The sequence below is a fragment of the Cataglyphis hispanica genome, chromosome 24 (genome assembly GCF_021464435.1).
Source record: "Cataglyphis hispanica isolate Lineage 1 chromosome 24, ULB_Chis1_1.0, whole genome shotgun sequence".
NCBI classification, from domain to species: Eukaryota; Metazoa; Arthropoda; class Insecta; order Hymenoptera; family Formicidae; genus Cataglyphis; species Cataglyphis hispanica.
In genome coordinates, this window is record NC_065977.1 from 965,965 (window position 1) to 993,722 (window position 27,758).

The 27,758-nt window shown below is 36.4% G+C and overlaps 1 protein-coding gene across 1 annotated transcript; it reads left to right on the plus strand.

The window, feature by feature from the left end:
• On the plus strand, window positions 1–26,622 carry LOC126858289 (failed axon connections). The gene is made up of 4 exons (XM_050608493.1): window positions 1–636; window positions 24,382–24,720; window positions 25,574–25,711; window positions 26,257–26,622. Exons 1-4 carry the CDS (start codon window positions 286–288, stop codon window positions 26,620–26,622), a joined length of 1,194 nt encoding a protein of 397 aa, XP_050464450.1. The 5' UTR covers window positions 1–285.
• The last annotated feature ends 1,136 nt before the right edge of the window (window positions 26,623–27,758 follow it).

Sequence of the window (27,758 nt, forward strand, 5' to 3'; positions counted from 1 at the left end):
GGGTCGGCGGAGAAGGGGAAGACGGGAATCGGGAGCGGACCAAGCGACGTCGGGAAGGAACCGGCCGGCGAGCAGAAAGAAGCGACGAGTGCTTGGCGTACGGTTTGTGTGGTGCGCGCTACCGAGAGACAGACTTCATAGAGTGTACGCGATCGAGGAGGCGAGGCTTCTTAGGGAAAAGAGAACGAGAGCGACTTTGCGCAGGAGTAACTGCGAGTAGCTTCGAACGGAAGCAAAAGAAGAAAAGAAAGAGAGAGAGAGAAATAGAGAGACGCAGTAGCAAGAATGACGATGGCAACTGAGACGGAGAACAACGGCCCCGAGAGCAAGGAGATCAAGGACGTGAAGGAGATGAAGGAGGCGTTGAAGGACGACGCACCGGATAACAAGCAGGAGGAGAAGGACGCGGCGAAGAAGGACGAGACGGCCGGCAAGAAGGACGATGACGCCGCCGCCGCGGCTGCTGCCGGCGGTGCGGCCGCGGCGCCGGCGAAGGCCAACGTCGTGCATCATCCCGATTACGAGAAAGATGTTGTTTATCTCTATCAGTTCCCGCGGACGCCACTGCTACCCTCCTTATCCCCGTACGGTCTCAAGGTGGAGACGTGGTTGCGATTGAACGGCATCAAATACGAGGTAAGTGTCGCGAGCATCTTTTTGTTTTTTTTTTTCCTTTTTTTCTTTTTCCTCGTTTCTTTTTCTATCCTCGTGGGCCAAATCGGTCCCCTCGCTTTTCTTTCGTGCGTGTATTTGTGCCCGCCTGCCGGTCTGCCGACCCGGCGAGGGAGAATCGATTTTCTTTATCCTGCTCGTCGAGCGCCAGTCTCTCCGGCCGTTGTCTCTTTCTTTCTCTCTCTCTCTCTCTCTCTCTCTCTCTCTCTCTTTCTTTCTTTCTTTTTTCTCTCTCTTTATTGGACGATGCGACCGACTCTGCGCGGGCGATCGCCTTTCGGAGTCGAGATATTTTCGAAATATACAATATATACGAAATACATATATACGTAAGGCTCCGCTTTCGAAGTGTGAACGAACGGAGCAGGGATTAAAGCGACGCGCGCGCGTTCAACTCCGTTCACGCGAACGGAATATAAATGCTATACAAATTTATAATCGAAGCTGAAAATTAAAGTTTCCATGAGTTCGATTAAAAAAATCGCTCGATTATATAACTAACGGTAAATCTTGTCCCCTTATGTCAACAGTTCCATTCTCGCAATTAAACGTGAATCATTTTCGCGCGTCTTTATCATCGGCGTTCTCGTACTCGCGTGAATTAGTATAGCGATTTAAATCCCCGTTCTCGTAATATAGTCTCGATCCGCGGCACGACGTCGGTAATTTATACCGCGTTGCCCTGTCCGCCTCGTTTAATCTATACGCACGAAATATTTCGCGCAGATCGATGCAATTGGGATGATCTGTGTCGCCGGGTTTCTCTGACACGCAGCAAACGCGCGCTCGGAGCATTTCGCTCAGCAGGAATCAGGGTGTGGATGAAGGGAACGCTCTCTCGTATAACTCGACTCCGTTTCGACTTTCCTGATGCAGGCTGCCGAGAAGCCTGTTTACATACCGTGCGCGTGTTTGTGATTGTTTCTCGAGCGTCTCTCGGCAGAGGAAATGGATTGGTAAATGTAACGCGCTTAGAAACGTGTTACCCAAAGTTATCCGGACGAGGCTATAATAAGAAATCGTAATATTTATCAGGCGTATTTTTAATCATTGCATTGATTTACATCGTATTTTTTTAAATTATCGAAATGTAATAATTTTCTTGTGTAATTGTGCTACATTTTCAAAATTAAAGCGTGACCTGACAGGAAAATGAAACGAATTCTCTCTACGAAAGTGAGCCAAAAAAATAGTCGTCTTCTCCCAAATTTGGACATAATATTTTTATACGCGATGCATTTGAAATTTCTGCGCTGCTGACACAAAAAGAGACTGTCCTTCGACATTTCCATTTCACCTCCTCGAAACAACTCTTCCGTTCTCGTCGTGATAACGTGAACATTCCTCGAGATAATTTCGTCGTACAAATGCGAAAAATGCGCACGCTTAAAAATATACATGACGCGACATGATAAGGATAATAATCGTGCTGCGACGCACAATAAAAATGCATGCACATAAAGGCGGCCTTCGCGCGGATCGCTTCAAAATGGCGGCTGCTGTCAACTTTCGGAGCAGTGCGTTCGACCTAGGCGTACCCCCGGTAAAGAGTAAGTCGTGTTGCCGAAATAAAAATAAATTTATCCCCCGACTGGTCAATAAAAGAATGATAGGGACGATTACCGATAAAAAAAAAAAAATAATACAACGACATTTTGCGCATAAATTATGACAGCACAGAATGAAATATGCATATATCGAAATTGTGGAAATATATGTACACGCGAATAAGAATAATAGTTTTTTTTTCTTCCATCCGCGTTTCTGGATTGAAGTAGAGAAAATTCGAGCCCCCTAATATCGATATCTCTAGAGCTTTCGGAAACACTTGTTAGACTTCTGGTAATATCAAATTTCCTTCAGCGCGGCGCTTGAAAAAATTGTAAGATATCTCTAAGCTTGTGTTTTTGCATTTCGAAGACCTATAAACCCTTACCCGTTAAATTCAATAGATTTTTTTTTTTAAGATTATATTCTACGTATATTTACGATTATCTATCTATATCCGCGAGATTCTTTATTACAGAAATCGCGGGAGGAGAGAAGGGATGAAACATTTCGTGAGAGAATTCAACTTTTACGGGTCAATTTGCGCAAATTTGACACGGTGATTTGCGAATAATGTAATTTACGGCATATCCGTTACCTCTGATCGGTCATTTCTTTTCGCTGCGCGATTTTATTGATATAGAAAGCGGGGCATCTCGCTTCCGAGACGGCAAGAAAATCATCTGCACGAAAGTTCCGTTTATAATCCGCGTAATCGTTACGAGCCGCGCTCGTTTCAGCTCCTTTCCGGAGAAATTTAATAATCAGTTCCTTAAAAGAAAAAAAAAAAAAAAAAACGTATTTTTCTCCCACCGTCGTCAGTTCGTACAGATTGATATGCGATATCGGCGAATCTCCGCGAACCAATCGTCGCGAAAATCGATTGTGTTACTCGCATCATCGTCGAGAGTCCGGACGCTTTCTCGCGCGAAAGTTGAAATTCTTCCCAAGCATTCCCATTCGACTCTCTTAATTATCGCGATTCATTAGAACGATATTGTGAGCGAAAATCATCGCTAATGATCGGAATAATAGCCAATTGAGAATTCGTTCGCCGGTTCGCTTTTGTATCTTCATTGTCGACTGCTATATAGTCGTTAGCTTAGGAGCAGCGGATTAACGGGCTTTTCACATTTTCATTGATGACGGACTATGATACGCGTTGAATGCTTCTAATGATATGAGCATATACAATTGACGTGATTTGAAAATTATGTTAAGAAGATATGAATAGATTTTTATGCAAAATTATTATAATTTGGGACGCGAAATTTTCTCTTTTACTCACTCTTATTGCGCAAGCTAAAAATATTCCATTCATATGCAAGATATCTTATTGCTAGAGATATCCCGCTCTTTCTCTTTCACTTGCAGATTCCTCGGAAAATCTGCGGTATGGAATATATCCTAATGAAAATTACAACTGCAAGTTTTTTAATTTAATTACCAACATTTTTTTTCATTAACTCGAGCGAGAGCTTCGTTAAAGTATAAAGCGCAAACTGCGGTATCATTAAAATATTACGAAGATATTTCGCCAAGAAATTAAAATTCCCTCCTCTCGTCAATTTAGCTTCGTAGACTATGATATTGCGCCACATGCGTGCTAAAGAAACTACTGATTCTGAATTGTTTGAGGAGTCTGAGTGTGTACGAGGATAAAATTTTGCGTAGTTAAAACTCCGGTGGAGAAATTCCGCCGGTGATGTCTAGCCTGGTTATCGACCCTCATGACACATTTGTCTTCCTTCTACATTGTCGCTGTTGCCTACCCCCGCGAGTCCGTTACCCCGACATCTGTTGAACATAACGCTTCGCAAGGGAGCGTCGATGTAGCCGTTCAAGGCTTCGCTAAACAGAGGAATGCCTTTCGTTAGTCGCGCGAGCCTGTCTTTCCTAACGAACTTTAAAGGAATCTTCAAAGAAACTCGCTGTCTCTCAATAATTTAATCCAACTATATCGACAGTAATATTGAATTACGATTGAAGGACGATTTTTAGGGAGAAAATTCAGTATTGTTATCAATATATACTTTTATTTATACTTATTTTAAAAATATCGTCGTATCTAATTTCGGCATAGAATTTTTTCAGTGCTAAAATGTATTTAATTGTTGTCATTATTAATTCTGACTACTTCACAATCTCGGAGTCATATATATGAATAAATATTTATGAATAAATATGAGTAGCATACAACGTTTGCGCTGATATTAAAAGCCATTAATCATTACAGGATGAGAAGAAAAATAATTATACAAATGTCTTGATTATAAAATCTTTTGGAAAGACAGATATATTTTGAAACTTGTTTTCAATATTTTTTGTTCTCTCCTTCGCAGTAGTTATATTTATATTTGTGAAAATATAACGAAAAGTCTTGTTATTTTTATTTCTAATCATCTTTCAATTTCATTTCTTATCGCTGACAATTAAACGGCAAGTTTCTTTAATTTGTATGAAATTAAGCTTCATTTTATTTAAATGAAGGATAAAATTTTGTTATCAATTCATAGCCTTGAAGCGTTATATAAATTTTTTAATTTGCAATTACTTATAATTTCGAAATTATGGTTATATTTCAATATCGAAAAATCATTTTTTTTTTGTCTTTAGCATTTCTGCTGGAAATTTATTAAGTATGCTCTTTTCATATGATTTACGTTGACACGTGTATTTAGCATCTAAGCATATCATGATTTTTCACGTTAATTATTTATTTCGTTCGCCGAGTAGCTGTGTCATAAATATACTATAATAGCATGCCAAGAGACGATAATTGTCTTGCTGTAGCATCGTGAGATATTGTCTGTCCCCTTTCTCTGTCCACCTCTTCCCCATTATATTTTCCCAATGAATAATCATTCCGACCGCGAAATGACAGAATTGGGAGAAAAGAGGTCACAGGTAATGCGGAGGAAGTTCCTATTGAACTAATCATTACCAAGATAGCTACAAATAACGAGATGGAATGATCGAGATCAATTGATCGAATCGGCCAACTTCGAATATGTTAACGCTAATCGACACCGCGAGCTCTAACGCAGTTTCTGAACGCAGACGAGAAATTTCTTTTCTATTTTTCATTAACATCTTTGAAGTAGGACACCGACGATTATTTCCACGGCTTGGAGATAGCACGAAAAACATCCTATATCTAGACAGACGCGTTTTTCATCTCCACATCGAGGAAACGACTTTTTTTTATTATCCCAGTTTCCGAATTTAACTCTGCCCGAATAAGATATAACCTTGTGCGAACAATATATGTCAGATAAACTTGGAAGCTTACTTTTAACACGGATACCTAAATACACTTAAATGCCGGGAATAAAAAATTATCAAAGCATTCACTTTTTTTTTTTTTTAAATATGTCTACATTTTGAGATACATACATCGCTGCTTTAATTTTCTGAGCATATAGCGTACCCGGAAATTCTTTTTCTTTGATGAAGCTATCGCTCAAGTGGCCTTTGTACAATACGATATAAAGAGAAAAGTAAAACTCTTCAGACTTTCGTCGAGACAGCGCTAAAATGTGTGTTATCGTCATTCGAAGAATGCGGCTTCGTTCGCTTTTTCCCCAGCTTTGCACAAGCAACCAACGAAACCGTGCCAACGTTGAATTCTTTCGCTTCCGCATGTTTGTTTTAAATAAAAATTCCATACCCGATTTCATTGGTGTGGAATCGATTAAATATTAGATCGGTGAACCGTCATTAAGCTCGCATTCTCATCACAAGAAATCAAACATTTGATTGTATGACAATATTAATTAAATGCTAATCTGTTTTTAATTTGCTTTAATCACAAATTCATTAGCAATAAATAACAAATTAATATTAAAGATGAGGGAAAGTACTCTCTCTTTTTTATAGAAAAATTGCTTGTGGATAAAAAATAAATATATTAAGCATAATTGCAAATTAATTGTTCGAAAATATTGTTAATAGATTTTAAAAACATTATTTAATAATGTATGTTTTCTAACACGAATACTATAATTATAACATTATGACGAATAATTATAACATATAACGAATATTATAATTATAAAGTGTGCTTAAAACTGAAGAATAGATGATAATTAAAAAATAATAATTAACAATAATTAACAGTTTGCTATTAAATTGTTGGCCCAATTATTTACCCCGTATTTATATTCTTATTCATTTATTTCTGAATTTAATATTTGCGAAATAAATTTTTGATTATTTTTTTTAATGAGTCGCTACCATAACAATAGACGAATAATTAATTTTACAAGTATAACAAATGAGAAATTAATAAAATTATCTCGTGTTTATTCCATCATCATCTGATGCCGCCTTAAACCTTCTCTTTCTCTTATATGTTTTTTCTTTTTTTCTTTATGATACTCACATGCTACTCGCGAAAACCCGGTTAATTACAATTGCGCTCGCACTAATCAGCGCAACACGACGATCGCGCGGCACTTTGCACGACATTCCCAACATTAATCGTATATTTTATTTTAAATTGCAACCGGAGAACGTGAAAAAATGACGGTTACATGAAGCTGCGATCTGTTCGGTACTGAAAATTCGCGCGGCCGGATTCACACGATATCTTTGTTCCCAAGGAATAATATATTTGGGCATTTTATGACAATTTTACTATCTCTTATTATAACGCAAATAAATATACAAGTTAAAATTAAAGATAAATATCCGCAGAATACAAGCATCGAATTTATGATGCGCGATTAATATAAATATTAAATTACGGAGTTTTTAATAATATTTTTATTTATTAATTAAGCGGATTAAGCTTATTAAACTTTGTAACCCCGATATTTTATTAATGACTGAAATTTTTAAAAATAATAACTATACGATACTACATGAATTAATTGGGATGCAATAATTGTGAAAATTAATTAACTCCGCGAATCGATAATTACTAATATATACATAGAGAATAATCGCGTTTGAGATTTAAGCAAAATATTGTGGATATAAAACTTAATGAACGTTTAATTAATAAGGACAGTCATTATTAAGAATTCCATATTTTAATATTTATCAATTGCGAATCATAATTTTAGAGCGATAGTAATACGAAGCGTCTTACGTCATTATCTTCTCGCTCGAGTGTTGACCCGAGAAATGATAACAAGGTGACGGGGTGTAAACAATAGCGCGGCATACCTCGCAAAATTCGACGTTCGTATTATTTCTCGAAATATAATAAATAATACGTTTTGACATACATTACTTGCTAACGACGGAGATAACATCGCGTGAATTTGATTGTGCGTTCTTTAAATATCGAACGATATCTTCGTGTAACCGTAATCTTCACATTTTTCCGTCGCAATAATAAAAAATAAACTTGTGATTAATATCGGGAGTGTCGCAAAGTATCGTGCGATCATCGTGTAGTTTTGATTAGTGCCGGCACGATTGCAATTAACAACTGTGTTTTCACGAGTGTTATATGAGTGCCATAAAGGAGCAGCAAAGGATACACAAGTGAGAAGAAGGAGGAAGCATCGGACGATGAGTAATTTATAATTTTTTAGCGATCGATTTTCTGTGCTTTTATATCCTTATGAGAAATTAGAACGAACTTTAGATATCAAGGTTTTATTAGAGAGGAAGAAAAATGTGCTCTTGTATTTAAAGAGGAACAAAATGAGATGGAAGGGATTGGAAACCAGATTAAAGTACTAAAGCGATTTCGTGTGATCGGCCCGTAAGATGAAAATAATTTTTCATCTGAGGCGCGGGACGCTCATAGTTCGCTCAAGCGCGAAACACTTACCGGTTAATACTGCATTACGATGTAGAAACAATTGGCAAATTATTAAGTGCCGCATCCGCCCGTTAATCCTCTCGGAGTGTTCACACGTGTTTTGCACCCGTCTCTGTCACGGGGTTCCCACCACCAGCGTCGACCAACTAGCGCATAGAACGCGTGAAGCAGTTTTCAACCGGCATTAGATTTTGCTACATATGCAACTCGGCCGTAATGAGAGTAACGTGCGATAAGAATAGAGTTCCTTGTAATGTGAAAATTGTTAATTGTAGCCTTTCTCAAGGTAGTCCGGAAGATCGAATACGTCTGTGCCGAAATGTGGAAGCTGTGATAGCAAAATTGGATCTAAATTTTTTATATTTAAAGATTCTTATTTTGTGAAATATAAAATAGAAATTATATAAAAAAAAAAAATTTACCATAGAAAGGATATTTTCTTTTTCTAACTCTTTCGTTTATATTTTAATTTTTATATTTGATGGATACGAGAAAATCCGCTTATATCGTCAAAATAATAATTGGAAAGTTACTCAATTTTTAAACATTTTATACACGTATCATCGAGAATTCAAGGAAACTGCACGATGAGATTTCCGCTTGGCTCATCCTGGTTTATCGCAGAGAAAAGAGCGAGGGAGGAAAGGGCGGGGCGACGTAAGAGATGACTCTTGGAGCCGCTGTACTCGGTACAGCTGCACGCATCTTTGACCTTCGGTCATTGCATAGGCGTACGTCATTGTGGATTTCTCAGGAGAAAATTAATAAATAATAAATAATTCAACAATTTGTCTTATTGACATCATCCAATCTAATTAAATTAAATTTTCATTCTTTTTCATAAAACGGAAAATATTTAGAAAGAAATCTGTAAATCTGTAAGAGAGTTCTGTTACAATTTTATTTATTTAATTTCAATATTATTTGATACTACAAATATCGAAACACACACACACAAAGATCTTAATATCGTATCTTAAATCTTGTAACTCAGATAGCGAATCGGATTCAAGCGATTAAGTTTCGATCGTTTCCTGGATAGATTCTTACCTAGATTTCACGATGTCTACGGCGTTATGCTCAACCGCTTAGGAAACCTCCGATAAAAATGGGGCCAATCGGAAGTGCCTACCATCGTTAGTTTTCTCTACAATTATAAGTGACCGCACTATACACGCGCTGCGATTTCTTTCGTAGGGATTACTTTTGTAGGATACTAAGTAAAGGACATAATCAACACGATCGAGTTATGGTACGGGCTGGGTCGCTTGCAACTTAACGAGCCGTGAAATTAGCTGAGTCATAGGATTTAAACAACATTCTACGGGAGAAAAAACAAAGTGCCCCCTCCCTCCTCGCGGTTAAGTTAGAAGAAGCCGGCGGCGATATTTTTCCCACCGTTTCTCACTCGTTCCTTTATGATGCTACTGCCGATTATGAACCATACCGATTCACCGTTAGAGAACGGTGTTATGTTCATACTTTAACAGGAGATGCACATGTAAAATTGTTATTAGAATGTAAAAAGATATGCGTGTGGTAACGTCAAGTTCTCTCCTTGAAACATGAACGAAGGTGTGCCACGGCTTGCTACTGCGGACGAAAGATGAGTTCTTTATCTTGGATGAAAAAAAAAAAAAATCGAGTAAAAATATAGCCGTTTCGTATTTATTTACGGCATTACGATAATGTTTATATGCGAGAAGCAAGAAATTATTATTAGTCGGTGGGTACGTTTCCGTTGCTATTTCTGAAACACGAAGTATATTTGTGACGGGATGTCCTCCATTTACTCCACTCTCCTTTCAGCCACAAATGCAAGCAGATGCAAATTTAAACACGTTTAACCCAACTCTGTACGCCATCTAAATAAATAAAGATTTAATTAAAGTTTTAATTATACTTAACGTTGAAAGTATCAGTTATCGCGATAAATATTAATTCCATTTTTATTCTGACAAAAAAATGTATTGTATATTTATTGAAACGAGAATACTTAGAATAGCACCATATTTCATTGATAAAAGATAAACGACTACTGTAAACGTCATACTTTTCTAAGAAATTATCGCTGTCTTCACCGGCTAAAGGAACACCCGGTAGGTTTAGGGTACGATCTGCATTTATTTTCTTCCTTTTCTTTCGACAAAAGGAAAAAAAAAAAAAAATACGGATAGCAGGCAGCCGACATGCATTCCGACTACGCCACTGGCATAACCAGTTTTAAGGTGTATATGTAGTCGGATAACGGCGTTGACCATGATTATCGGCCATGGTGCCTTCCGAGAAGCTTTCGAAAGGCAACGAAAATACAATGTCAAACGATCGGGAAGCGGAGGAAGGACGAAGGGGGAGGGGGAGGAAAGGAGACGAAGGAGGGAACGCGTCTCTCTCTCTCTCTCTCTCTCTCTCTTTCCTCTAGTCGCGCGTACGTTTCCGGCGATTTAAAGACCGCGACCTGCCTCAACCGTAAAGTAGGTGCATACTTTCCTCACCTCACCTGCCGCTCTCGGCCAAGTAGAGCCGAGTGCATATGCACGCGCGCATATACGCGCGTGCGCGTGCTTTCGCGAGTTTGTGCGTCGTTGCGCGCACACGGCACATGGCTATTGGCAAACACACGCTAATCTGATACGTACATACACGCAGGTACGATGAAAGTTTGCAAATAAAGTTTCACGTCGCGACGACGAGGAATTCGCGATCGATGTCACGTCAAACATCCTATGACGCGTTAATTTTTTTGCAGAATGAGGGACACACGGAGCGTTTCACTAAAATCGCGACCTTAATTTTAACGATGGATTTACGAGTGTTTTACGAGAGATTTTGGAAGACTGTCGTCATTTACTTATCGTGTAATTTTCTAGTCTTCGACACATTATGCATATCTTTGTTTTACCACGAACATTAAATTAAAATTATTTTAGAGCGAATTTGACGTAAACATACCTGGAGGATGCATTAGTAGAGGAAGATGCCCAATGTTTTGAAATTTTTCAAAGCTGTTTCTAAAAAAGAATTTTTTTCACTGATTATTAAAGTGACTCTAAAGTAGCACTTGTTTTGAATAGAGAGAAGTAATTATATGTTTCATAATCTTAAGCGTATTTTTGATATTACGCGATTGGAATTTGATTTCTTATTAATATTGTAATTAATTTTTTTTCTCAATACCTTATTACCACATTCCATAACTCGAATGTCATTAATAGCATGCATACTTTGTTAATGCTTCAGCTTAACCGAACCCCGATCATGAAATAAATATTATCTATTTTTTTTTTATGAGTCAAGTTTTGTTAGATAAACGAAATATTTTGTAACGATCTGTTATCAGCATACCGAAACGATGAAAATAACTCTGATACTTTTCTATTTCCATTGATATATTTGCGTTTAGAAATTTAAATTATTTGCTCAGGTTTTATAAAAATAAAAAAGCCGAATTTATTATTGATATGTAGCACTGAGCGCAATTAAATTATTTCGTAATATATTGATTTCTAAGCGAGAATATTAGTAAAAAAACACGCAAAGACAGAAAAATTTTTTTTTTGCTTTACAAAGTTACTAAATTCCACACAAGTAAAGGACGGATGATTCATTTTCAATCTAACCGTGATGTATCTAAACAAATAGTAGCTTTGTTAAAATGTTAATCGACAAATGATGATGCATATGGAATGTTTGATAATAAATAACATTTTATGTGCGCGTGTCAATATTTCTTATTTGAGATAAAAGAGAAAATTTTGCTGTAAAACTATGAATGAACAAACTTTTCAATTAAGTAATCCTTAATTTAATGAAATTCTTATGAAATTCTTATTTTAAAAGTGGAGAAAAGAGCAAAATTAATTACACAAACCAATTAGCTATTCAATCTGGCATCAAATCTTCAAAAATCATGAGAAAATATACGTGTAAATAAATTTTGGAGGACAAGGCTCTTCCAATTTCCAACAAGGCTACGCAACAAGTTCACGCCTATTGTCGAGCATTCCATATTACATTCGCTAAGAATCTCGTATCGCGTTATTGTTATTCGAGCGCGTGCCAAAGGCCGGCTTTACGTCAATAATTTGACGTTGCGAGAGCGCACGCGGATTGAAAATCGGTATTCATAAAGCGTTTCTCTCGCGACAGGACGCGACGACGACAAAGAGGAATGTATAAGACCGATCATGGACGGCGGGGGCTACGATCCTTTATATAGCGATGCGCGGGAGCGTGTCGTAAGATGGACAGCCCTGAAACGCCATGCCATAATGCTAAAATGGCGAACGGGAATAATGCGATGCGGGAATATTGACGAGCTGCCGATGCTCGGTTAGAAAATAATTTTCCACGCGTACAACTGCGGAATTACTTTTCGCAGCTCTGCTTCCCCGCCTTCCCGTCCTCTCACTTCGCTTGAGGTATGCATTCGCTTAGTGCATACCACAGGCCGCCGGATGATTTATGCTCTTTGCCGACCTGATTAATTCTTACGGAGCGAGACAACAGCATCTTACATTCTATCTAACTTCATACTTGGTATTTATATCGATATTTATCGATATGTTATTTACATATACACACATATACATATGCTGAGAGTGTGCTTTGCTCTGATTTTTTTACATCAGTTTTTTTTTTTAATGTTTTAATTGAAAAATATAATTTTTACCGATTAATGTTTTCATATGATTACGAGTGCGCGGGATTATCTTATTTCAGAAGGCGCGGTGTAGATGTTAAATGTATATCATTTGATAAACAATATTGATAAACACTTTGCTACAATATATACACTGTACGAGTCTATAAATAAAATTTAAAAATATATTCCGTAAAATAAACGTAACAGAGAGAAACAATATTTTGAATATTTAAAAATTTACATATTCTATTTTCATCATCGATTGTAACGAGTAAAAAAACAAGAATGAAAATATTTTACTCTCATAAAGACTGTAGAATATTCGTTATCTTCGATTTTGATAAATTTATAGAAAATGGAATAATTATATATGCAATATAAAGAACAGTCAATCTCTCTCTCTCTCTCTCTCTCTCTCTATATATATATATATATATATATATATATATATATATATATATATATATATAATCAGTTGTCACCCACGGACAGGAACAAATGTTACGCCTGTGTCCTTCGTTTGGACCCTATTTTTGAGTTTCTACTTCAACTTTCTCTCTTAAAGAGGATTTTTTTGTATTTGTTACTCTTGACAAGTCGTTGGCCGGGATTATCTGATCCCTAGAGCAGTAATAGTTGCCATTAAATGAAAGGAAGAAGAAGAATAATCACACACACGCGCGCACGCACACAATGGCGCCAGTTCTGAAAATTTCTTTCAATGATGAATTCTTGTATTCCAGCGCCGAGTCAAGCTTGACTAATCAGCTGCGGTCGGCCGCGATGATCTCGTAAACGCATAGCTAATAGTATCGTAAATTAAGTGATTTCGATGTATGTGTATATGTGATACGATTAGGCGACGCGTACGAGCAGCATGAGTTTTTATCGTCCGACACGATCGGTCAGTGAGCGCAATTATTCATGAACCGACGAGTGACTCACCGGAATGGTATATCCTGGAATTGAGTCTTATAGTTACCGGCGCGAGAATCATTGCAGCGTGCGATCGTTTGAATTCCGCTGGAATTCCGCTCGGAATGTCGGTTTAGATAATTTTTCGAGGACAATCAGCATGCGCCAACCATTGCGAAAACCAGAGCATTAACGAGATCGTGGGTAGGTAATCTTCTGGAGGAAAAGTCGCAGAGATTTAGCATTGCTCCAAACAAATATATTCTTCCTCCTATAATTCTCTTTGTTCTTTACATATGTATACTAAATTTTGAAAATGATTTTTAAAAAATTATTTGTGCATATATATATATATATATATATATATATATATATATATATAAATTTAAGAGCAAAAAAAACAAAGAATTATATTTAAATATATTTCTCACACACTAATATGCTGATATTGATATTTTATGTTGTACTAATACTGATATTTTACACTAATTTCTGGATTTATTTGCATAATATGTTATTGAGATATTGCATTATTAAAACGAGCGTGTCTACGAATGTTTGAGATCGTATCAGCAGTGTTTATGTAGCCTTTTAACGCGAGATCGTCACATTTAGCACCACAGCGCAACCTCGCGATTATATGCTGTTTGACATGTTAAAGACTTATGTGTCTTATCCGTCCTCTCCGTTTTTCTGAAATACGCAGTTTCCCGACACTAATAACATCGCTCTCGGGACAGGCGTCCGCGCGATGCGTATCTTATCCGCGTAACACGATAGCTCCCTGACATTATCGATCCCGTTACGCGATATTACCTGCGGTACCTGAGCCGCTCGACATTTCAGGTGCGCAAATCTTCCCGCACCCGGGATCGCGCATCATCGTTACGAAGTAACTGGCCAGATTTTCCCAATAATAGTTGTCATCGTCAAGAAAATGCACGGTTGCAGATCCACTTGAATCGATCCTTCCCAAAGTATCAGCCATGAGATTCATTATTCTATGCAGCTATCGCCTTTGTTTTTCTATCAATTCTCACGCATTTATTTGCAAACGTTACACTAGCGAGGACAGGACTATCAGAGTTTTATTTATCGGCACGGTTTCAAAGCGAACGCTTCGCGATAAAGCGTGTCTGCGATAAAAGCTGTCCCCTGGGTAATCTTGGATTTCTTTTCGTGGATCGACTTTCGTTCTACGGATTTCAAGATGCGCAATTGTCACCTCGGCAAGGTGTTACGGTGTTAAGGTAGAATTTCTGAGAAGAGATTCTTACAAGAGAAGGTATAATTGGAAGCGCGATCGATTTTCTATGAATGCGGCTTAAAATATCATATTGGCTCTTTAACATTGCATTTTTCTACGTATTTATATATATAGGTATCAACGGTATATAGTATCTGCAGCTTCTATCGAAAATTTTATTCTTATTCTTATTGAAACTGAGAAATGTATAAAGTTAGAATTTAGGTTACTATAATATTTTATACATGAATTCTTATTTTTTTTTTTTTTTATGTATGATGCGATTTATAATTTAATCTGATAAATGAGGAATTCTGTTAAACACTGTCTATATTTACCTCTATTGCCTTTGTTTCTAACTCGCGTGATTCTAAAGACGCAATAAGAATATGTACGCGATAGTTCATGTAAATTATGTGTACACAGGGTATACACGTCTATACATGAACAATATGTATATTGTTCTTCTAACATACCAACTGCGCATTAAGTATCTGCATCGTGCGATTCAATGCATATAGCAAGTGCGTTAATTCTATCTCTAAGATATGCTTGGACTTTTTTTGATAACAAAAATGTGATCTAAAATTTTATAAATCTCTATTTTCTTTTTTATAATAATTTCTCTGTATATATTAATATTTTTCACTAACATTTCGAGATTCTGTGACGCGAGCTCTTGCGGTTTCGGAGCGCCCGCTGTCATGGAGAAATTAATCACGACCGGGAAACACGGAGCTGTACCGTACAAAGTAAGCGTTATCCCAAGCGTACGAACATAATCGAATAATTCTCATTAAGTATTCCCTTCTCCTTAATCTACATTAATAACATTAAAATGTCTGTACAGAGCTTCTCGTCATTTCAGTATTAACATTAATTTAATAAATTGTTTAGTAATAGAAGAGAATTTTCAATTTAAAGTTAGGTATTTTTAGCGAACATTTTAATCGAAGGATTTAATCAATGGGTTTATTGTTCCACTATTCAGTTTCGAACATCTTTTTGGCTGGGTAATTAAATATTAAATTAAATTTTTTATAGTAAAATATGTCTAAAAATAAATCGGAAAAAATATGACGTTTTGTTATAAAAATTTGATTTACAGAGATCTTAATTTACATCTATTAAATATTTTAAATAAATATCTTTAATTTACATTTATTAAATATTTCTGTAATTGAGCTATATTTTTAAATTTTTTCATAAAGAAAAATATGAATTTCAAATATATATTTAAAAATAGTTTATATATACCTTTCAGAAAAGTTTAATTTAAAGTGAAGATAAAATAGCCTGTATATCTTAACAGTCCAATTTGTAATATTAGAATATTAATAGCATGCTAAGAAAGTTCTTTGTTCATATATACGAATGTATGTAACAGCGTAATTATATAAATTATGATGAAGAAGCTTACGAGGCTAATATTTCATTCTCCGAAGTCCAGGTGCAAGCTAATTAGATTATCGTCTTTCGCAGCTGTAAAGAGTAAGATGTCTATGTTACAAGATATGTCAAAAATTTGAGTTCAGCATTTTTCAAGACGAATAATATCGCAGTTATCATTCGTCGCACGTTCTCTTTTCGAGTTTCAGTTTCTATCACATTCATTTAAAATATATATTTATCTTTATGTCTTTCGATTCCTGTCTATATTTAATATCATTTATTTTTTATGAAAACTTTTTTAAACAATATTTAATATTAATAATTTTCAATTTGTATAAAGCTGCAAAATTATTTTTCACTTTTTTTTTTTATAAGAGGGTATTTAACGTGCCGTCAACCGAGTAGTTGTTTTTTGGCTTATTTTTTTCTTTATTTTGCTTTTCGAGCTGCAGTGAAATTAAATTATTTTCACAGCTAGAGATTAAAGAATAGCCACGTTAAGACAGTTGGTCACAATGTCGATGATACATTTAATTACCGTTGTCGTGATACGTAGACAGAAAATAACAGTCCAAAATATACGAGCTGACGCGGGATTTTTTGCAGCGCGACAGCTGACTAATTTCAAATACGGCAACACATATATGAATAAAGGCGGCGGAAATAAATGCGGGGGCGGGAGCGCAACTCTTAAAATAGCGCGGCGAAAGACTTCTGAAGTCACCACGATCGTACATATCTCTCGCAGCAGGAACAAAGCGCGACAAAGAGAAAAGTCTGCGAATGCGTCGGAGGCTCACGAGGAGGCGAGCGAAACGAGACGGTGAGAAAGAGAGGACGATGGGAGGAACGACAGAAGAACGAGATGAGAGGGCAAGGCGGTGACTAGGCAAGCGTTCTATTACATTCCATTAGCCGTTGACTAGATTGCCCGTCTTGGAAATGCGATTGTCCTCCTCTCGTCTCGTTCTTTTTATCTTCGTTGCCGAGCGAAATCGTAATGCGTCGCGCGTTCGCCCGTCGTATTTTCCGAGAGAGGCGTGATACTCGCCGTAATTATTTTACAGCTGGTCACCGCGCGATATCGCGGCCTGATCCGAGAAAGAATTTCAACGAAGGTCTTTTTTGCACGAGCGCTATAATTTATTAATCTTTTAATCGTACGATACTTTACAGAAGGCACGATTATATTAATATTTAGTTTAGTCGACACGCGCGATAGGAAGAATTATAATTTATGTTTAATTGTAGAATATATATATATATATATATATATATATATATATATATATATTATTTCAAACATTTTTAAATGTTACAAACTAAATTTTCATTTAAAAATAATAAACCTATTATAAATAGACATGATAGATGAATAGATAGTGTCACATGTATGTCAACATGTATTGCAGTATCTCGGACAGCGCAAAAAGCAGTATTTTAAAAATTGATTAGATTATTGAAAAGAATTTTAAGAAAAACGTAATTTTTATAAATAGTGTGATTATTATCATGCGGATAATAATAAATATCTAAAAGTTTAAAACATAATATTGGAAAAAATTGATTATTAAAAAAAAATATATTAGTAAATAATGTGATTATCACGATGCTGGTAACAATCGATCTCTCTTTACCCGCGAAAAGAAATGATATATCTTGATAAAATGATAATATGAGATTGATACCGCGGTATTAAAAAGATGCATATCGTATCTACGGAACAGCACATAAGTAATTCAAATTAATATTTTTTATTCTATGCTTCAAAAGATATGTCTAGAGATACCTAAGTAATATCGGGGGAGGGACAGGTTTTTTTGGAAACGTAGTAACAGAAGTCGCGGGGGCTCTTGACGCCGCCTGCTGAAGAACGCTCGCGTTCGTCAACGGCGCGGGACGACCCCGCAACAATAATTGCGGGTCTCGGTATATCCCGGCAGCTGTAAATCCCTCTTCGCCTTTTTTCCTTCTCTCATTCGCCTTCATCTCGCGGGCGATGAGCAGCAGGCGGACTCGTACACACGCTCCGGGATCTCGTATAAGCGCAGCGCGCTCTCTCCGACACAAGTACGCCTGCATACCGTCCGTAATATTGTCCAATTTAACTCCTTTATCGTAGGTTTTAATTAATTAATCTTCCAATTGAACCTCATTACGGCTTATCTTATCGCGGAAGAAGAACGATGACTTTGATCCTTTCTCTCTCTCTCTCTCTCTCTCTCTCTCACGTTCTCTTTTTCGCTTTCTCTCTCTCTTTCTCTTTCCTTCTCTTGGCTTGACATTCCTCATCTGCGAGAAATTTATTCTGTCACGCCGGGTCCGGGGGATTGGCGAGGAGGATAGGGGTTCATTGCACTCCATAGAAAAATAAACGACTGATCTGTGCGCATCCTCCAATGCTCTCTCCCTTTTTCATGCTCTTCTCTCTCTCTCTCTCGCTCTCTCTTATTCTCAAATTGTTATTATATCCTTAAAAAAATGTTTAATTTAAATAACAATTGATATTATTTATAAATACAATATATACATTTAAAATATCAAAACATGTTTATTTTTTAATATTTATGTTGTATTTATTGAAAATCTAGAGCGTGATTATTTGAATTTCTAATCGTATATTGTTTCTAATCCGTTGTGTTTAAAAAAAAAAAAAAATGTGTTTTCAACAGTTCTTCGTTTATTTTGTTTCGTACAAAAATAAGCAAACGGAGTCAATTTGTAATTGGACCAAACTCTCATTTTCAACTTGCAATATTGAATAAAGAAGCTCCCTTGGGCTCTGTAGACGATGCTATTCAGGGCTATATTTACTGCATGAAAGGATATCGACGCGGTTATCGTGTTTCATAAGATTGTTTACGCGGCATGAACGGGCCTCATTGTGCGACTTTATGGTGTCACGCTCGAGGAAACAACGGGTTAAATGTCGAGATAATTTACCGTCCGTGAATGCAAGGCGTGGTGTTTCTCTCAATTTGACTGATTATTGAAACAAGAATGCACTCCGTCGGTGTCTATTGATCGCCTGCGCGCATTTCAACGTCAAATTGAGATTCGATCTTTTTCATTTCGGCCTATTTAGAAAAAAAAAATAAAATAAAATAGATTCGTTTAAATGACAAAGCTTTTCAAATTAAATTTCACTCATTCTTTCATCCCAGTTTCTAATTTGTCTCTAACAACGATAACCAACACAAACCATAAATCATATCACTACGAAATTATTTTTACAATAAAACACAAGAAAAACTATTTTTAAAAAATTGCACTAAATTTTGCGGTATTTGTAATATAAAAATATACATTTCATTTTTCTCTGTCCTCTTGGATGTTTTATCGACTTCTGCTAAAGATATTAAATATTCGCAAGGGAAAACATGATATTAAAAATATATGTGTACATAAGAAAGATTGTCAGTTTCGTACAATATCGGTAAAAAAGAGAATAAAAGGATGAATATTATTTGTAATAATATATAATAGCCGTACAACAAGAAAATAGATTTTTTTTTTATAAATTCAATACCTGCAACAGGATCTCCTTTACAAATTAATTTATATTCGCTACCTAACACTTTGAATGTATGTAAGCGAGAAGAAGCCAAGGATTATCTGGTAAGCTAGCTGAGCTAGCAATCTACTTGATCCAAGCGACGTGATTCTACGACACGCTCCGCGATGCTATGCATGTTCAACTCTTCTCTAGCTTTTTTCTTTTATTTCCGTGCTGTTGGTTAAGAGCGCTTTAACGTATTTAGTGTTCATGCGTCACGTGTGATACGCAGGGATGTATATTGCGAGCGATGCGCGCACGGAGATGGTGAATATATGTATTTCGAGAGTACTATTTTTGATAAATAGAAACGATACAAAGTTTTTATCCAAAAAATTATCTCTCTGAAACGTCACGTTTCCGTAGTAAATTTGCGATTAATTTCTCACTAATGATAACTTGGATATCTTTCGATTTTTCTTTACAATATAACGTGTGGAAAAACGTCAAGCATTAAAATCCCGTTGACTTAAAGCCGAAAGATATAATCCCGCACGATGAAGGGAAGAACAAAGGAAAATTCTTTTCTCGCGCGAATATTATAATTTGACGTTTCGTAATGATTAATCGGTTGGCATTCTTACGTGGAATTACGGTCGCGGATCGTATGCGTGCCTCGCGAAATACATAGGTATTTTGACGTATGTCCTCGCCTGTGGGCAGCGCGGTAAGTAGCCAATTATACTGTGCCACGCGCAGCACGTCTATAGCATAAATGCACATGCAAATCTTGCAGCGACATCCGTTGCGCCGGAACGCATCGACCGACGTAACGCGCGACGTGGAAACAGTATGCTTCTAGTCCATTAGGATGAATGAGGGATCGGATATATGCATAGATTGCGCGGCGCGTCGTAGTGTGTCGCGTGTCGCTGCGCGGATCCAGCTGATTTATAGCCTCCTCCGTCGAACAAAGACGTCTTTACGGCGTAGAAATTTCCCTTTGCACATCTGCTTTCAAAACTTATACATCACGTCGTTTTATTTCCCTATCACATTTTCGGCCACTGCGTTTTTCTTAAAATACATTCCTCGCGCATTTTATCGCCATTTCACATTTTTTTTTTGGTCGGGATGATCAAACTGTCACGTTACTACATCTGTTTAAATAAGATTACGATGAAAAGAAAGGTACGATCTGTATCTTTTTTTTTTTTTTATTTTAATTTATTTTATTTTAATTCGCGATTTTTAGTCGATTCTTGATTGTAAATATTTCAGAAAATTTAAAGAGAAGATATATATATATATAAAAGTATTTTTTTTTCAATGCATTTCGATACATGCTCCTCGATGCTTTACCTGGACCTAGCTTAACGCAAATAATGCGGCTAATCGATAGCGCCCCGAACTTTGACCCTGGAAACATTGTCCTGTATACAGACAGATTCATTCTCTCTCTCTCTCTCTCTCTCTCTCTCTCTCTCTCTCTTTCTCTCTCTCTCTTTTTCTCTCTCTTTCCTTCTCCTTCTTCATTGACGATCGAGACTAGTTTTTCGACGGCGATTTTCCACGCGATACGTGCGTGCTCTTACATCGCGCAAGCGGCGGTTCGCAGCACCATCCCGCGATCAATATCAGCGCAAACGGCGGCAGCCACGACTACGATCAACGAGGGTGACTACGACGATGACGGCGACGAGAGAGAGAGAGAGAGAGAGAGAAAACACCATCACGACTACTAGCATGCGGCTTATACATATATATATATACGAGATACGAGCGCATACGCTCGACGATGACACGATGCTGTGGGTGTGGGTACATGTGTGCGTGTGCCGATGATGGTGTCGACGCTGCGCCCGGTGGGAGAGGCCAAGTGGGGGACGTTGCCAGGCGACGGAAGCTGCCTGCTGCCGCGCGAGTTCATCGTCCTCTGCGCTCGCGCTCGCGCTCGCACTCCGCGCCTTCTCCCTTGCGCTTTGCACCGATCCCAGCCTCTAGCCACCTTTTCGTCCGTTTCTTTTGGCTTCTCCGGCGTCGAGCAGGAGAACCCGCCCCTGCCCCGCGAGTACTCCCGCTCCTACGCTCTTATGAATTGGAATCGAAGTATGCAAAGTATTTCAATAATACGCTCGCGGTTTGATAGCGGGCATATCTCCGATTTATCCGAGGGCGATGACTTTTTCTTCGATATTGTTCTTATTCGAAAGATAGGGGGAAGGAGGGGGGGAGGGAAAGGGTAAATTGTATTTTAAAATGTTTTTTTCGCACCGATAAAGATATCTTTTCTTCGTCTTGGATTATCGCCCAACGTTTATTATCCGTTGAATTATTAAGAAATGTGAGAAACTTCGACAAATAATTTGTTGGAGTTTCTAAATAATTTGATCTTTTAATAGAGTCACGTAAAATGTTAGGAATGTTTCGAAAATTTTGCAAACAATGGAGAGATGATACTTTATTATCATATTAATGAAAAATTTTAATAATGTTAATTAATTAATAGCATATAATGTATAAATCTCGCTGTGTTATGTCCAAAATGTATATATAAACGTTTGATGAACCCGCATTATTATTGTTATTACATTTTAGTCGAATATATAAGGAATTTCGATGAATAATAAGCATGACGTAATAGGGAGGTCAATGTGTTGCATCGAGAACAGGCCGCAGGGTGTTCGATGCAAACAACCCCGCCCTGCACAACTACCTCTCGTTATTGACATTACACATTAACATTGAAAATGCAAATAACCCGATCAAATATTAAGGATAATATTACGTACAAAATTAAAATTGAATATTGATGATTTTAATTAATTAAGCGATATTAGTAAAAAAAAAATTAAATATTTTCTTACATTCGCTTGAATTATTCTCGTTTGTAGGTAAAAATATTGAAATTGACGAGAATTTTTGAATATTTCGAGAGGGGATGGAAATAAAGTGAAAGGATAAATGGGCACAAAGGGCGCAGGATGACTCATTTGGACAAATACACGTGTGTCAGCATTCTGACTGACCCTTATACAGCCGCGACACACGCGTATTATATGCACGCTTCTCAACTAGTTCTCATCGATCTTGTCGTCGCGTCTAACTCGAAAGGGTTAAAACTGGAGCAATGCATGCATCTCTACTGTGTATCGTTGCTTTCGTTGACAGATTCCCCGCGCAATACCAGTAGTTTTACTTCTTAGCTCGGCTCTAGATTTCGCGCATTATGGCCCTGGTTTCGTTTTAGTCTTTGTTTACGTCTTGGCTTAGTAGTTCATATATCCTATCCACTTGTTTGACTTTGACTGCAAATACTCCTCTCCATTTTTTATCAGCATGAAATACTTGATCCACATAGTAAATTATGCAAGAGAGAAGACATACTATTTAAGTGTTACGGAGAAATCTTATTTAAAAATCATACTTATTTGTTAGCGTATTTAAGTACATTTGTATTATAATTATAGTAATTAGAACTACATTCTTTTATGTTGATCACAATTATAGTGTGATAATTTAGAAAGTATTTAAAAATTGAAAGAGTAACTTATCCAAGAACTCAAATTTATACATATATATATATAAATTAATTTGAGTTCTTGGATATATCACTCTTTCTCAATAATAGCAAATTAACGAAATAAGACCTTATTTTACGCGAGAAATTATTTGGTAATCATATTACGAAACAGTTCATTACTAAAAGAGAGAACATTTTTTTGCAAATTAAATTTTTACAATTGAGTAAGCACTTGACACAATTTTTCAATTAATTTTAAGGCGTGTTTATTTTAAAATTTATTTTGTTACATTTCAATTATTCAATATTAGTATATAATATTAATAATATTATTTATATATTAATAATATTTATTACTTAATATTATTTATTATTTATATATTAATAATATTTAATTAAATATTTAAATTATGTATTAAATATTTAATTAAATATTATTTAATAAATATTATTTAACGATAAATTTTGTCAAGCAAAAATCTCATGAGAAATTATCGTTAAGGACAAAATTGTCTATATTTTTATTGCAAAAAATATTTGTCGTTAAAAATATAGTGATAAATCTGAGACATCCCTGTATATCATCGCGTGGAATAGCTTCGCAGATTAGATGTAATAAGCTGATTCACCTGTGAAAACCACGATATCCCACTTATACATTTAACACGATACGAACGACTCTATAAATAGAGCATGTACTTCGCGAGAGTATAAGTGCTTATGCCCCTGTCCGTCTCACAAAGTTATTTATTACGTACGATGACGAAGAATCGCGTAGAAAAGAGAGAACGAGGAGAAAAAGGGTTTTTACAATGTAGCTTTTATAATATATTTTAGATAATAAAATGTATACAATAATAAAACTAAACAAAAAAATGGGTTAATTTTGTGATTTTATTCTAAATTATTCGAGCAGAAAATTTTATCGCAATTTTATTTTATATTTTTCGAATAAAAAATAAACGTTACAATATTAATAAAAACTAATTTGCGAAACTAAGGAGAAGAAAGACAATATATTAAAATATATATTTAAATTTTTACATTTGGGTTATGCAAAGTTAGCGTTTCTATATTCGAGATATATTGTAAACAAGCGCCATCGTAATTTAATTTACATTTTGATCGATGATAGATACTAACTATTTATTTGGCTTGGTTTCAGAATGTTGATCACAAGATGAAATTCCGCTCTAAGAAGGGCCAATTGCCGTTCGTTGAACTGAACGGCGAGGAGATCGCCGATAGTACTATCATTCTGCGGGAACTGAGCCAGAAATTCGGCAAGGATCTTGACGCCGGTCTCACATCCGAGCAGCGAAGCGTCTCCCACGCCATGATATCCATGATCGAGAATCATCTCGTTTGGGTGGTCGCGTGCTGGCGCACAAAGAATTTGGATCAAGTCCTGAAGGGCTACAAGGTCAATCTGCAGCTTGCACTGGGATCACGTATACCCAATTCGATTCTGAACTTCTTCTTCAAGCTCACGTTTGGACGCAAGGTAAGTTTCGTTTATCGTTCGCCGTGTGTGATATCGGTGTGACCTAGCATACAACTTGGACGTTAGATCACTGAATGATAATTTTTTCACATTCCACGGTCTCTAACTGTTCAACTGCAATAACTCATTCGCATCTCTTTATGTTTTTTATAACTTATTTACATATTTTCATAATTATATTCCACATTGTATTTTCATAATTATATATGCATATAATAATGATGTATGCTGTATGCAAAAGAAAAAAAAAAAACCAAAATATTCCTCGACTTGTTCGCATTTTTCAAAACGCACGATTCCACATATCTATATTTGCAATTAGTGCATGTGCATTCACAGTTATATTCGTGTAAATACTAATTGTAGTTTTGCCATTTTGTTGAACATATTTCTATACCTCTCGATATTAAAAGTGTTAGACTTTAAGTAGCCAATATCGACAATTAATTTAACTCTTGAGTCCTGGTCGAGGTGATATGTTTTTGCTTAGATATTAATAATATGGAATATAAGGATGATAGTGTGAAATGCTCAAAAGTGCATTTATGTAAAATGAAATACAAGTTTTCAAATATCTGTTAAGATCTGTGCTACTAGATGCGAAAAAAATAATAATAACATTTGTTTGGATTTTACTTCGACCAAGTTTCGCTGCTTACACGTTATCACAATGTTACTTCATGCTATCCTTAGAATCATTCATAGTATTCGCTTGAAGTGCAAACCATTGCGCTTGTGGCCATAGATGTCTATGAATGTGGTAGCTGAGGTATATTGTTGAGACAGGGAAACGCAAGCGTAGAACAAAGCATCGTGACCATTTGTAGTGAGATGATAGTTGGATTGGTTGCAGGGTGCGAGGAAAGTGAAGGCTCAAGGAATGGGCGTGCATAGTCCGGAGGAGGTGTCTCAGTTTGGTTGCACCGATCTCAAGGTGCTTTCGGACACGCTTGCCGACAAGCCCTTCTTCTTCGGAGACGAGCCGACTACCGTAAGTATCCGTTAATCCGTAAACACATTGCCTTCTATCGCACTTTGTTTTTTAGATACTGAAAAACAAAGTTTTTTTAAGAAATGAAATATCAGACTAATAAGCAAATCAGTGATTTGGATTTGGATTTATAAATAAACTTTCTTTAAATTTAAAAAATCAATATTTTTAATATTGTTAAGAATATTTCAAAAAAAAAAAAAAACGAAAAGAAAACATCTCATTTATAATGTTGGGGGAAACAATAATTTAAATATTTTTAAAAAATTTAGCTTTAAGCGAGAGTATTTTCGTATGATTAACTTTTGAATTGAAGATCATATAGTAAGATTCTGTTTATCATGGATACATATTTATTTGCAACTAATTTTTTTTTTTAAATATAATTTTTTACCAAAAGTAATTTGTGAAAGTTCAAGCAGTGCGCGTATAAATTATGTTTATTTTAAAGCAAAAAATTGATACGATTATCAGCTAGAATTTCGGCAATTTGTATAATCGAACTCGTCTCGACGGGTTTTACGATCTATGTCGGATTTGTGCAGATGGATGTAGTAGCGTTCGCGCATCTCGCTCAAATCTTGTACATCGACAAAGACACGCCCTACAGCCTGCGAGATTACATGGTAGAGAACTGTCCCAACTTGGTCGGTCATTGCTCGCGCGTCAAGGAACGATGCTTCCCGGATTGGGACGAAATCTGCTCCAGTCTGGATATGAACACGCATCTGCCGAAGCCTGAAAAACAAGAAGAGAAGGAGGGCAAAGAAGAAGCGAAGGAGTCCAAAGAGTCTAAGGAGGAAAAAGAGGGCGATAAAGAGAAGGCGGATAAGGAAGAAAAGGAAGTTGAGAAAGACAAGGAGGTTGACGAGAACAAAGAAAAAGGCAAATCAAGCGATCAGTGTATGTGAAGATCAAAAAAGAAAGTGAGATAGAGAATGAAAGAAAGAGCAAAAGAGAGCACGTGCGTGTATGTGAGAAAGAATGGGTCAGAATGAAACGAAGAGATCGAGAGAGAGAGAGAGAGATAAAGTTCTGGACTAGAGCTCTCTACTTATACGTATAGATATTAATAGACTCATAATGTTAATACTTCGTTTATATACGTTCAATACGCATCACGCGTTATTTCACATTGACACACTCGAAACACACACGACTGGAGCGACTATTCTCTTTAACCCACGCCCTTTCTCTGCTCTGCTAAGAATAAACGAAAACGGGGCTATCTCATAAGTCATTAGAAACGTAGGATTGCAATATACGAACTGCAATAGTCTGACGCAGCTGGGGTCTTTATCGACAGTGGCCAAATGCAATATAGCGTATGCTATAAAATAAAGTAGTTGTGGAAGAAGAAGTGAGAGTAGGATCACAACGATTCTCGCCTCTCAAAGGTGAAGAGCGTTCTACTTCGCTTCTCTCGATGATCCTTGCTGTGCATAGTTACCTTGCGTTCTGTGCGCAACGTAACGCAATTTTTTTTCTTTTAGTCCGTATGTTTTTTATGTTTATATACATATATCGCGCATTTTATTTTCGCTCATCATGTTACATAAAGTTTTTAAAAGCTTTTGTTTTAAACAGATCTTATTTTTGAAAGATTTTTAATGATGTATCAATGAGAAATTGTCTATTGAAATCATCTGAGGAAATACCGTTGCGTCTTGTAATCGATTCGTCAGTGATGCGATATTATTAATTGCATTATTAATTGCGATAATATTAATAATAATGCATTGATATTAAAATAACGATAATATTAATAAAAATTACAACAATAATAATATTAATAATAATAGTAAGAAAATGGAATACGATGTCTATACGCGGAAACAAATATTAGGTCATCGATTGTGACTTGAATTGTTTCTCTCGTGTTCTTTTAAACAATTGAATCGGAAGTCGAGTCACGCCAATTGACCAGTTAGCAACGGATGTCCTCAGACAGCCTAATGTAGAATGCAAATGGAGTTGACAAGTCGTCGTACATAGTTTTCGATATCCACTCTTGTGTACGGCCGCAATTCCATTTGCATTTCAGCAT